The 12,242-nt window shown below is 54.9% G+C and overlaps 1 protein-coding gene across 2 annotated transcripts; it reads right to left on the reverse strand.

Annotated features, from left to right (window-relative positions):
• Positions 1-1,997: 1,997 nt before the first annotated feature.
• APLP1 (amyloid beta precursor like protein 1) lies at positions 1,998-11,737 on the reverse strand. 2 transcript variants are annotated; one of them, XM_070387865.1, is made up of 17 exons: positions 11,497-11,737; positions 10,505-10,648; positions 9,560-9,692; positions 9,216-9,328; positions 8,850-8,983; positions 8,556-8,737; positions 7,979-8,109; positions 7,531-7,605; positions 6,494-6,652; positions 6,282-6,410; positions 4,693-4,792; positions 3,667-3,774; positions 3,384-3,407; positions 3,124-3,194; positions 2,831-2,893; positions 2,555-2,698; positions 1,998-2,453 (listed from the first exon to the last, which is right to left on the reverse strand). In XM_070387865.1, exons 1-17 carry the CDS (start codon positions 11,623-11,625, stop codon positions 2,355-2,357), a joined length of 1,938 nt encoding a protein of 645 aa, XP_070243966.1. In that variant the 5' UTR covers positions 11,626-11,737; the 3' UTR covers positions 1,998-2,354. The 2 variants fall into 2 exon arrangements, with proteins under 2 accessions (XP_070243966.1, XP_070243965.1); XM_070387864.1 differs by having other exon boundaries at positions 3,384-3,410.
• Between the last annotated feature and the right edge of the window lie 505 nt (positions 11,738-12,242).

The raw sequence follows: 12,242 nt of genomic DNA on the forward strand, positions 1-12,242 counted from the left end.
CAAGGATTGAACCCACCTCTTGAGTCTCCTGCATTGGCAGGCAGATTCTTTACCACTGAGCCACCTGGGAAGCCCAACATATCTCTAAGAAAACTGCTTTACTAGAAGAAGAATTCAATTGCTTTAAATGGGAAAATAAGAGTGGCTTAGGGATACAAGAGCAACAAATCAGCAATAGTAAAGTTATTTTTCCTGCTGGAATTTCAATAAAACTTTTTAAACTAATTACTCTTAAGTATATCCATTAAAATGCAAATATTCTTAAGGAATTATGCACTGAGCATATTGAGCAAAATGGCCTTTGATTTTCTATGCCACCTGCTCAGAGCTCCTTACCCATTGTTAGCCTGTTAATCACTGTTGGCTGTGAAAACAGAAAGGCAGGTTTTCCCCTGATTGTAGCGCTAGTTATAGATTTCTGACCTGATGTTAAAACCAGATCAGAATGATGTTTCCAACTGGGTTCTTTTTTTTTTTTTTTTTTTGACCGCACTATGAGGAATGTGGGATCTTAGTTCTTCAACCAGGGATTGAACCCATGCCTGTTGAAGTGGAAGCACGGTGTCTTAACTACTGGGCCGCCAGGGAAGTCCCAGAAGCTGCTTCTTAATAAACTGTAACATTGTGTCCAGCTTGCATCATGTAGACATCTTTCTCCCAATACTTTTCACGTCTATATTTAATATACATGACCTATATTTATATGTATATATTACGTAGAGCTCACCACCGTGAGCTCATTGGTCCTTTGGGAAAAATAGAAATACTGTTCCCTCCCTTAGGTCTGTCAGAAAACTGTGCTATCCTGATATTAGGACACAACATATTGCTGCCATCTGCTGGGAAGCTGTGGTAAAAATGTGATCTGCAATGTCTAGGAGATGAATGGTACCACTTGAAATTTTGCAGTGAGCAACCTGAACACCATATGGGACGTACATGGATTATTAGCCAGGAGGTTAGCAAAATGGCCAAGAGTGTGGGCACTGGAGCCAGGTTTTCTGGGTTGAATTTCTAGCTCCAACGCTTCCTAGATGGCGACCTTGAAAATGTGATGAAATGTCTCTTTGCCTCCATTTCCTAATCTATTAATGAGGATAGCTCTAGTGCCTACTTCATGGGGTGATTAAGTGTGCCAGTGCATGTGAAGCCCTTGGGTCAGTGCCTGCCACAGGGTGCTATGAGTTTGCTCCCATGTCATTTTAGAATTTATTCAACAAATACTTACAAAATGCTAGGCACAATTCCAGTGTCTCAACAAACATTACTCCTTTTAATCCTCATAACAACCCTCTTGAAACAAGTAATGTATAGAGGGATAGCTCTGGCATGTCACAAAATGGGATGCACTCGCAGACAACACATGAGTCTTACTGGGACACGTGGTTGAATTTCCACACTCCAGGGGGATTCCTATCGCCTCCCCAAGAAGGGATGAAGACTCAGGAATGGGAAGTACAGTTCAAGATTCCCTGTCCCTCACTGAGCTCACAGGTCAGGGATGGATGTTGTATGTGACTGTGTATGAGTAGAAGGCAGGTGAAATTTGCAAAGTCTCCTTGGAGTCCAGCCTGAAACCTAGCTGATACTGGCCTAGAAGGGGCAGTCCGTTCAGTACCACGGAAAGCTCCTGGGTGGGCGGGAGAGCCTATCCTAGATTCTGGACCCCGCCCCCTTCCAAGGTCCCGCCCAAATTTAAAGATCTACCCGGTTGGTAATGAATCCGCCTGCCAATGCAGGAGACACAGGAGAGGCAGGTTCCATGCCTGGGTTGGGAAGATCCTCTGGAGGAGGAAATAGCTACCCACTCCACTATTCTTGACTAAAAAATCCATGGATAGAGGAGCCTGGCAGGCTACAGTCCATGGGGTTGCAAAGAGTCCAACACAACTGAGCGACTGAGCACACACAGTTTAAAAATGTGAAGGTCTGGGCGGGGTTGCACACCAATGTCCAGGACTGATTACACCCTGGTTCCCCCAGACAGACAAAGGATGGCCTGGTGGGGAAGAGGACTTTATTGGGATATTAGTGGAGGACACATGGGAGGATGAGTTCCAGGGAACAACAGACACTGGGACCAAGCTGCTGGTCACCTTAAGGACAATAAATTAACATACAAAATAAATTAAAGTGAGGAGGTCTCAAGGAGGTGGGGAGGGCAGCTGGGAATACCCAGGGATTTCTTAGGGATGGAATTTGGAATTGGAAAGGGGAAATAAGAATTTCCAGCCCCCTCACAAAGGGTCTGAAATGAACTTTTTCACCCTCTCCCCCAGGCTGGGAGTTAGGGTTCAGGGGTTCCAGGAAGAGGGAAGGTCTGGGCTCATCTGAAGGGGTGAAGGGGGGTTGGTTCAGGGTCGTTCCTCCAGGAAGCGGTAGGTGGGGTTCTCATAGCCATGACGCTGCAGTTCACGGAGCTGCTGCTCCTCCAGGGTCAGCATGGGGTCCACCTGCAATGGGGGCAGGGGTGGGAGAGTGGGTTGTAGGGACCCAACCACAGATCTCCCGGGCTCTGGGGCTCCTCCCCACTCCAGGTCTTTGTGCCCCTTACCTCCACCACTCCATGGCTGATGGCCCCGTAGGGCTTCTTCCGGCGCAAGAGCAGCAGGGAGAGGACGATGAGGGAGCCCCCGCCAGCTCCCATGATCAGCAGACCAGACACGGCCTCTCGGGACACGCCTGTGCCAGCTGGGGCCTGCAGTGGGAGGAGAGGGCACCAGGGTCATCTTTGAGGCTGACCAGGGCCCTGTGTGGCTTTGGGAGTCACAGTCTAGCCACTGACTCTTGACCTCTCCCCCCAAGTACCCTGAATATTTCCTCCTCTTACCAGCTCGTCCCTCTGAATCTCCGATGAGTGGAAAGGAAAGCCCCTTGGAATGGACATATTCACCTGGGGGATTAGGAGGTGTCAGGAGTCTGGGCTCCAGCCCCTCCTCCCCTGGGCCCAGGAGGGCATCCCCCAGCCCTCTTCTCCCCTAGGACCCTGAACTCCATGTCCTCAGTCCCTTCTTCCCTCCAAGGCCAAGGAATTCAAGCCCCCCGCGCACTCCTACTGAAGACCTAAGAATCCAGGCCCCTCTCCCGCCCTGCCTCAGGTGCCCACAGATCTGTCTGGCTTACCTTCCGTTCGTACTGCTCCAGGGGAGTCATCTTGTCTTTCCCAGAGGACGTGGCATCTTGTTCTGTGGACCCTAACCCCCAAATCCTATCTCATTCCTGAGAGTCCAGAATGGTGATACCCCTGCCTGAGGAAGGGGTTGGAGGGGCACCAGACCCCACCCCAGGAGGCCTGAGGTTGCCAGTATGTGGGCCCTTTTCCACTTTGGGCTCCAGGACTCAGAGGGATGTGGTGACCAGGGGCTACTCTGTGAGCTACTCACCTTTGGGAAGGGCCATGGGGGTATCTGCTGGCAGCCAGAGGAGACAAGACAGGTGGAACCGTGAAGAGAGGAGAGCATCACTGAAGAAAGTGTGGGGACACTCCCCGGGGGCCGAGGAAGAAGGATCTAGGACCTTCCAGAGGCCTCCACAACCCCAGACATTCCTTTCCACCCTCTACTGCTCACCCGGTGGCTAAGACACCTCCAGACTTTAGGGGATGAGAACTGAGGTTGAGGGCCTGTCCCCCAAAGTCTGGGGTTATGTGCATTTGGGTTAACTCACCACCCTTGGGATCCAGGGGCTGTAGCCCACTCTTGTCCTCACTGCTGCCCCCTGGGGCAGAGGCTTCCAGCTCATTGGGGCCCAGGTGTTCAGAGTGGAGGAGTTCCTCTGAGTGGAACATGCAGAGAGGGGGTGATTTCATGAACACGGGGATCCACAAAACAGGATCTGTTTTGCCTGTTAGGGTGAATGAATGGCACCCTAACAACAGCATGATTGGGGGGAGCCATACGTGAGATGTGGGAAAGTAGGGAGCTGAATGTTGGAGAAGTGAGGTTGAAGTTCAAGAGAACGGCCTCCTCAGGACTTCCCTGGTGGTTTGGTGGCTAAGACTCTACACTCCCAGTGTAGGGGCCCAGTTTCAATCCCTGGTCAGAGAACTAGAATCCACATGCTGCAACTAAGAGCCCACATGCCGTAACTAAAGATCCTGCATGCCACAACAAAGACAGGGTGTAGCCAAGTAAACAGAGAATGGCCTCCTTACAGAGCAGGAGAATTAGGGACATCCAGGAGGAAGTTACAATAGATCTAGGGGCTCTGGGGGGGTTGCACTTCCTGGTATTCATGCTTTTGAATAGATCCCACAGTGTAAACCTGGGTTGGGTTTGTGACTTGCTTTAACCAAGTGGGCCCAGGTCTTAAGAAGACCTGACAGTTTCTACTTCGGTGCTTTGGGGAGCTTGAACCACCTCGGAAGTCCACGTGCCTTGCTGGAGAGACCACATGAAGGGGTTCCATGGAGAAGAGAGGCCTCTCTTGAGAGAGAGATGCTCATTCATGCCAGAGTCCTAGCTCCTAGCTGACCTGCTAGCCCAAGCCAGCGACATGCTTATCTACCGACAAGACCCACGGAAGCAGCACCCAGCACAATCCAGATGGCAGAATCATGAGCAGCGAAAATGACTGATTCAAGCCACTAAGTTTGTATGTGTGTGTCGGGGTTGGGGGGGGGTTGTTACATAGGAACAGATAACTGAAATGGCAGGGGAGTCAAAGGTTGGGGGGTCATGGTCAGGCACTCACGGATCTGGGGCCGCAACTCCTGAGCCAGGCGGGGGTTCTGGTCAAGCAGCCCCAGGCTCTGATTCATCCTTTCCTCAATTACTTGAAGGTGGGTCTGCACCTGTTGGGGAGTGAGCGTGAGGGATGAACTGAGCCGTGTGGGCTACAGAAGGGGAGACTGAGGCAGGGTGAAGGAGGAAGGTCAGGAGGGTCCCAGGAATAGTAGCACCTAACAGTGGACAGGAAGGAGGGTACAGGGGCCAGGAATTGGGCCATGGAGGGCAGGAAACTGGATGGGGAGAAGCAAAATACAATGAAAAGGAAAAGATGTACGGGAGATAGGATGTGAGAGTCTTGGGAAGGAAAGTAAGGAAGAAGGAAAAGGAGTAGCTGCTAGGAAAAGTTGGGCACAGGAGGCAGTAAGTCTAGGGTACAACTATGATATAGAAGACAGGAAGTGGAGATGAGTTGGGGGAGAGGTAGAAAGTAGGGTCTGGGGAGTAGGAAGCAAGGTTCGAGGGAGTTCTGGAGAAGGAAGTAGAATTGGAGAGTCATGTGGGCACCTCCCTGGTGGTCCAGTGGTTAAACTGTGTCTTCCAATGCAGGAGATGTAGATTCTATCCTTGGTTAGGAAACTAAGACCCCATGTACTACAGGGTGTGGCCAAAAATTAAATAAATATAATTTGTTTATATTTAAACAAATTATAATTTGCTATAATTAAAGTAAATACATAAAATTTAAAAATAAATTATAATGTTATAATTAAAAATAAATATAATTTGTTAAAAAAGTTAGAGATGATATGGTTCAAGGGCAAGGCTTGGAGCTCAAGAGCATGGAATCAGTATTCTTGGACAGGAAGAGAGTATCCAAAAAATAAGAATTAGGATCTAAAGGCACTGAACAAGGGTTTTAGGGAGAAACAAGCAGAGTTAGGGAAGAAGGAGCGTTGAGGGACAGGAACAGGGTTCTAGGTACAGGAGGCGGATTCTAGGACAGGAAATAAGAATCTAAAGGACAGGAAGTGGGAATTCAAAAACAAGAAAAGGGTCAGAGGCACAGGGGGTGGTGGAGGCAGTGTTTCAGGGTCAGGAAGTAGGGATCTGAGGGATTAGAATGGGTCCCAGGCACAGAAGGCGGGGATCCAGGGAGAGGAAGGAGGTCCAAGGGGCAGATAGAGGGTCTGAGGGACTTCCTGGTAGTCCAGTGGTTAAGAATCCACCTGCCCACGCAGGGGACGCAGGTTCGATCCCTGGTCCGGGAAGATCCCACATGCCATGAGGCAACTGGGCTGGTGCGCCACAACTACTGAACCCCCAGGCTATAATTACTGAAGCCCGCACGCCTAGAACCTGTGCTCCACAACAAGAGAAACCGCTGCCGTGAGATGCCCGAGCACCACAAGGAAGAGTAGCCCCCACTTGCCACAGCTAGAGAAAGCCCTTGCACAGCAACAAAGACCCAGCTCAGCCCCAAAGAAATAGATAAATAAATGAACTGCTAAAAAAGAAAGAGGATCTGAGGGGCAAGGGAAGCGTCTGAGGGATGGGGTCCAAGACACCAAGGTCCGAGGGATGGCAGAGTTGGGAGCTGGAAGAGCTGAGCACCTGGAAGCGCATCTGCTGGGCCTTCTCGGGGTCCACGGCAGCCACGTGCTGGTAGTGCCTCAGCGTGTGCCTCTGCTCCTTCTGCTCAGCTCTCAGGTAGCGCCGCAGGGCCAGCAGGACCCGCTCTGGCTGTGGAAGGGATGGAGGCTGCCCAGGCCCGCCCCAGCCCTCTCCACCCTCTACCCTCCGTCCACCCCCCACGGCTCCCATACCTGAGGCGGATCCCCCTGCAGCGCCGCCAGGAAACCTTCCAAGGCGGCCCGGCGCTGGTCATTGATCAGGGCAATGACTCGGGTGGCATGGGTCTCCACCAGGCGCTGTCGCTCACCAGATACCTGCTCCTCCAGGGTCTGCAGGATGGACTGGAAGTGCTGGTGACGGGGTGGGCACAGGGTCAGGTGAGAGGCACAGGTGGATGAAACCCAGGTCAAAGGGAGTCTGGAAAGGGAGGGCTATTGGACCATAAGTGGGGTGGCGTGCCGTGGATCCAGGCCTGGGCAGAGTCGACCTGGGGTGGGACTGGAAGACAGGAGACTGGATGGAGGCACCAGGTAGAGTAGGGGCAGAACCAGCTCTACTGGGAGCCCGAGTGAAGCCCCCTGTATGGGTAGGAAGAGTGTAGGAAGAGAGCTGGCCTGTGTGAAGCTGAAAGGGACCAAGTATTGCAGGAAAGGTGCGGCTTAGGCCTGGGCAGGGCCCCCTGGAGACAGGCTGTAACTAAATAAGCCTGAGTGGAGCAGGAGCAGGAGTCAGGGAATGGGGCTAAGCTGAGCCGGGTCTACACAGGGTAGGGCTGTGCCAAGGTGAGGCTGAGAGAGGTGGGTGGGAGAGTGAGGAGGCTGGGTCTACTGAGGAGGGATTGGGTAAAAGAGAAATGAGAGGGGCAGGACCAGAGTCGGGGTGGGGGGGCAGGGCTGAGCATCAAAGAGAGGCTGAAAAGGACTTGGCTGTGTCTGCAGGGCCCCAGCTTGGGAGAGGTCTCCAGAGCCAGCCCTCAGAGGTTAGGATCAAGTTAAGACAGGGTAAGATATGGCCAGTGGGAGGAGGAAGAGGAAAGCAAAGTCAGATTGGATGTAGACTAAGAGGGGTGGAGTCAAGTGTAGGGGTGGGGCCAGGAGAAGCCCATATCAGTAGGAAGGGGTGAAGCTGGATGAGGCCAGAAAAAGCCTGAGCCAGGCTGAAGCTCATTATGCCCCAGGTAGTGGACAGGCCCAAGTACCCAAGTAGGACACTCTGGAGGCTGTCCTACCTCATTCAGGGCCTGTCTGTCGGCTTTAGGCAGGTTCTTGGACTGGTTGTCAGCCATGGCCCACTCACGCATCACCTGGGGACAAGGGGAGCTTCAGGATCCTAGAAGCCACTCTGCTGTACCCAGTTAAGTCCCCACATCCCATCCTTCTTCAGAGTCTCCAGATCCCTTAAGTCCCACGGCCTCTTGGATCACCAAGAGAGAGAGGATTCAAAAGGAATTTAAAGTGGAAGAGTACCATGCATCAGTTTCCATGGAATCTGGTAATGTCTCAGTGGGACTCTAGGTGGCTTGGGGATCCTTGGTCATCTTAGGAGTGGGTGGAGGGCTGGGGGATGATAGAGGCTGGGGGAACCTTGAGAGGTAGTCTCAACGTGTCCCTGAGCAATTTCCTGGTAATTAGGGAGCTCTGTGTTATGGGGGATCCTGGGGCCCGCAGTACCATCACCTCATTAATCTGGCGCATCCTGCGCTCCTCCAGGTCCATCTTGGCCCTCAGGAAGCCTTCATGCTCACTGATTTCTCCAGGCATGCCAAAGTACACGTCCACGCCATCTGTGGGTCTTGGGGTGGGAGTCACTGCAAGGCCGGGAATCCAGGAGTCAGCCTGAAGCCCAGCTCCAGGTCAGCTTCCCTTCCCAGAGAACTGCATTTCCTAGAGCGCAGTGGAGACCCCCGTGTGTTCACTTCAACCATAGCTGCTGCCTGGCATCACAGGAGATGTGGTTCTGAATTGGACCTGTTCTTGCAAAGTTTAGGAATCTATCACACTATCCTCCAAATAATCCTTCAGACATACCAAATGGCTCCTCCACTTCTGGGTACTCCCAAACCACCCTTACCCTTTGCATTCCTCACAGGGTGGCCCTTCCACCTCTACTTTATCCAAAGCCATTCCCATCCCTCCCATTTCCCCCCACAGGACTTTTCCCCAGCAGGTCCCTTCTCAAATGCCCCTACACCAAAGCTCTCTTAAATCATCCTCCTTCTAGGGTGGAGAGGATGGGGTTTAGAGATGGCTTCACCTTTGCTGACCCCTGCAGGGGTCTGGGAGCTTGAGGGTGGGACTCTGTCCTCCTCCTCCTCGTCGGCTCGTGGGGGCTCCACAAAGTAATCATCTACTGGCTGCAGGAAGGATTCCTCCTCTTCCTCATCATCACCCCTCTCAACTCTGCCTCCCGGGGGCCAGGACCGGGTGGAGGGGTCACTGAGGGAGCAGAAGACCCAAGGACATAAGCACCTGGGCCCAGGTCCCCAGGCTTCCATCTCCTGCCTCAGGAGCCTGGAGGGTTGGGCCTGGAGGGTGCCCTCTCACTCACCCGACTGCTGTCCCAGATGGGTTGGGGGTCGCTGGAGGTGGGCAGCACACATATTCCACACCTCGGAACCGATCCGCGCCACAGGGCAAAAGCATGCCTGAGCCATGCAGGATGAGGCCCTGGGAGCTGCAGGCCTGTGGGAAGAGTGGGCATAGATACCAGGACTGGGGGGTAAGGAAGGGTGGAGGGGGAGCCTGGATGCCTGAGTCTTAGGAGCTGATGGGGCTTGGAGCCTGGATTCCTGGTTCTGTCCCACTGGGAAGAGGAGGCTGAGGCTCAGACTCGGGTTGTGGAGGAGGAGGGTGTTAGGGATTGGAATCCTGGGTTCTTAGGGAGGGGTGGGAGGATGAGGGGCTGGGTCCTTACTTCCTGCGCTTCCTGTTGCCTCCGGGCTGAATTCTCGCACTGGTCCATGCGTTCCTGATGCAAGAACCTGCAGCCTTCAGGCACCAGCAGGGCCTCGCTCACGAATTCGCCGGCTGGAAAATGGGGCGGCATCGGTGTGAAACACTCCCACAGCCACTAGCCCTACCCCCCACCCCCCCACCCCATAATCCAGATCTTTTATCCTCAGAGGCTTCTGTCCCACTGTGGACTCAGGCACCTAGCTCCCTAATGTGAGCCTGAGACCAGGGCCAGACTCTCACCCCTTGGAGACTACCACCCAACCCCCCACCTTCCGTTCTCCAACCCCTCAGCCTGTGACTCACGCAGGCAGTGGAAAGGCACAACTTGGTGGTGGGGGTGGGCACAGTGGCCACCCCGGGTACCCCCGCACCATTGTTCCATGGGGATGGCCTGCGTCGCCTGCTCCACACGGGCAATCTGCAGCTCCGGGTACATCTAGGGGCACCGAGTCGGGGCGATTAGCCCTCTGTCCCGCCCCTACCACGTGCGCCCCTGCGCTGGTGTGTCCCTTTAAAGGCTCTAGTATTCGAAAGATCCACTCTTCCCTAGGCCCTGCTTCTCTGTAGAACAGGACTTAGATATCTAAGTCCTACAAACCATTGGCCACGCCCCTAAGTACCTCTCCCTTCCATCCTTAGGCTCCGCCCCTTTGCCTGTCGGGTTTCTTTATGAAGGTCCCTCCATTACCCCAAAGCTGTCCTTCTAAGCCCACCTCTTTTCTAGTCGCTTCTGCCCCTTCCTCCAATCAAGTTCATCTCCCCATAGATTCCACCCTTCTTTAAGCCTCGCCTCTGGTCTCTCAGGATCTTTTCTCTTTGTGTCAGACCTGCTTTTTCATAGCCACACCTCCTAGCTTTCCACTCTCCCATTGGGTTCCACCCCTTTCCCACTCGAGTCCACGAAGTCTTTATGTCTTAGCCCCGCCTCTTATTTGCCATGCCCACCTACACCTGCTCTTTAAAGTGTCTACCACATTGTTAAATTCCATCTCATCACTGGACACTGTCCTCAGCTGGCCGTGTTTGCACAGTTCTTCTCTTTTCTTGACCTAGTTTCTCAAAAACAGGTCCTGTCCTATCCTTACTTTGCCTCTTTGTTGGCCATGTCCCCTAGTTTCCCATGCCTTCTTGAACCCCTCACTTCCTCGGACCTTGCCTTTGCACGGCTAGCTTCTTAAGGGCAACCTGGTCCCAACTTGGACCAGTTTTTTTTTGCTGGCCACGCCCCTCTCAGTCGGTCCCGCCTACCTGTCTGCAGTACTCCAGCACGCGCTGCGGGTCCCGGAGACACCGTCGTGAGAGCTGTGGGTCTGGTTCCCAGCGGCCGGTGCGCAGGTCCCGGTGAAGGGTTGGGCGCCCGCATAGTCCAGCCACCTGGGCAGACCCTGGGGCCTGGGGGTGGAGGCGGAGGGATCAGCGAGGGAACGGGGGACGCTGACATGTGAGTCCCCCGGTCCTTTGCTCCCTAGGACCCAGATGGTCACACCCCCAGCATCAGCCCCCTCCATCAAGCACCGCGCCCCCGCCTCTGTGGAGGTTCGGTTCCCTGGGAAACAGCTCCCACTGGGCCGGGGGCCGCCCCAGCTCTGCCGTTGCTATGGCAACTCGGGGTCTCCAGGGATTCTCACGGCCTTGTTGCCGCGGAGACAAGCCCCGCCCTCATCCCAGCGCAGCCGCACTGGAGCTCGAAGGGGTTAAACTTGAATGGCGGGGGAGAAGGGGCCAGAACCCAGGCGTTCTGGCCCCTCCTCCCTCCGCCCCTAGCTCACGCTCGCATTCTCGAGTGGAAAGACCACAAGGCCTGGCTTCAGGGCCCTGCAGGCCTGGACACTAAGTCCTTGGGGGATGGAGAGCTACATCTTGGGTTGGGGCGGGGGCGGTGACTGGGGGTCTAGCCTCCTGGGTTCTGGGAGCCTTGCGGGAGCCTTCATATGGGTCCCGAGGATAAAAAGGGCCCAGATTCTTGGCTCTAGGTGCCTTGCTGCCCGGCGGGTCCTATTCAGATGGGCAGGGGCTGGGGCTGAGTCACCTAGGTCGAGAGGGTCTGAAGGGGCTAGACTTCGGGACGACGCTGGGGCCTGGACTTACGGGTTTCTGAATGCCTAGTGCTATTAGGGGCGCCTGGGGGGTGGCCACCTGGCTGAAAAGACTGCGCTTTCTGCTCCGGACCTACCCGCCTAGGGGTCCAGAGGCCCGGTCCCGCCCCTTCCCCCACCCCCTAGGGCCCGGCCGGGCCTCACCTCGGCCGCGCTGGGGCTCCCACCGGCCAGGTTCCCTTCGGCGAGCTGCATGCGAAGAAGCAGCATTAACAGTGGCAGCAACCGCAGCAGCGGGCCCAGACCACGAGTGGCGGGGCTGGCGGGCCCCATGTCCGGGCCCTCGAGCCCTCACGTCTCCAGCACTCCCGCCCGGCCGGGCCCCAGCGGTGACAGGAGCTCCCAGCCCCACGGCCGCCGCCTCCTCCGCCGACGCCCCCGAGCTGCGCCGGCGCCGCCAGCCCCGCCCCGCGCCGGCCCCGCCTTCCCGGCCAGGACAATAGCATGGCAGCCTTGCGCACAGCTGAGCAGCCTGGAACCCCCGGGTGGGAGCCTGCGCCAGGCCCCCGCCCCCTTGAGACTCCAGGCGTCCCGCCTATGGAAGGGCCTACCGGGGAGTCTGGGTCACAGGCTTCGTAGTTGTGGATTTTGAGTTCCCCAAGACTGTCACCTCCAGTTTTCTCCTCCCACGGACCCAGACCCTCACTAAACGTCTTCCTTCTCTTCCAGGGACGCCAGCACAGGAGCCCCGACCCCACCCCCAAATCCTCTTGAGGTCCCCTCTTGAGGTCCTAGGCCTCCAAAATTTCCTCAATCAAGAACACAGCAATTGAACTTTAAACGACTGTGAAGCTGGGGAGATTCTGGCCAGGAAAAGATCAGATCTCATTGTTCTCCCAGCCTTTCGACCCTCCTCCAAAACCCTTCAATAAAATGGCTTGATTAAAAAA

Source organism: Bos mutus, chromosome 18 (assembly GCF_027580195.1).
Source record: "Bos mutus isolate GX-2022 chromosome 18, NWIPB_WYAK_1.1, whole genome shotgun sequence".
In the NCBI taxonomy this organism is placed as follows: Eukaryota; Metazoa; Chordata; class Mammalia; order Artiodactyla; family Bovidae; genus Bos; species Bos mutus.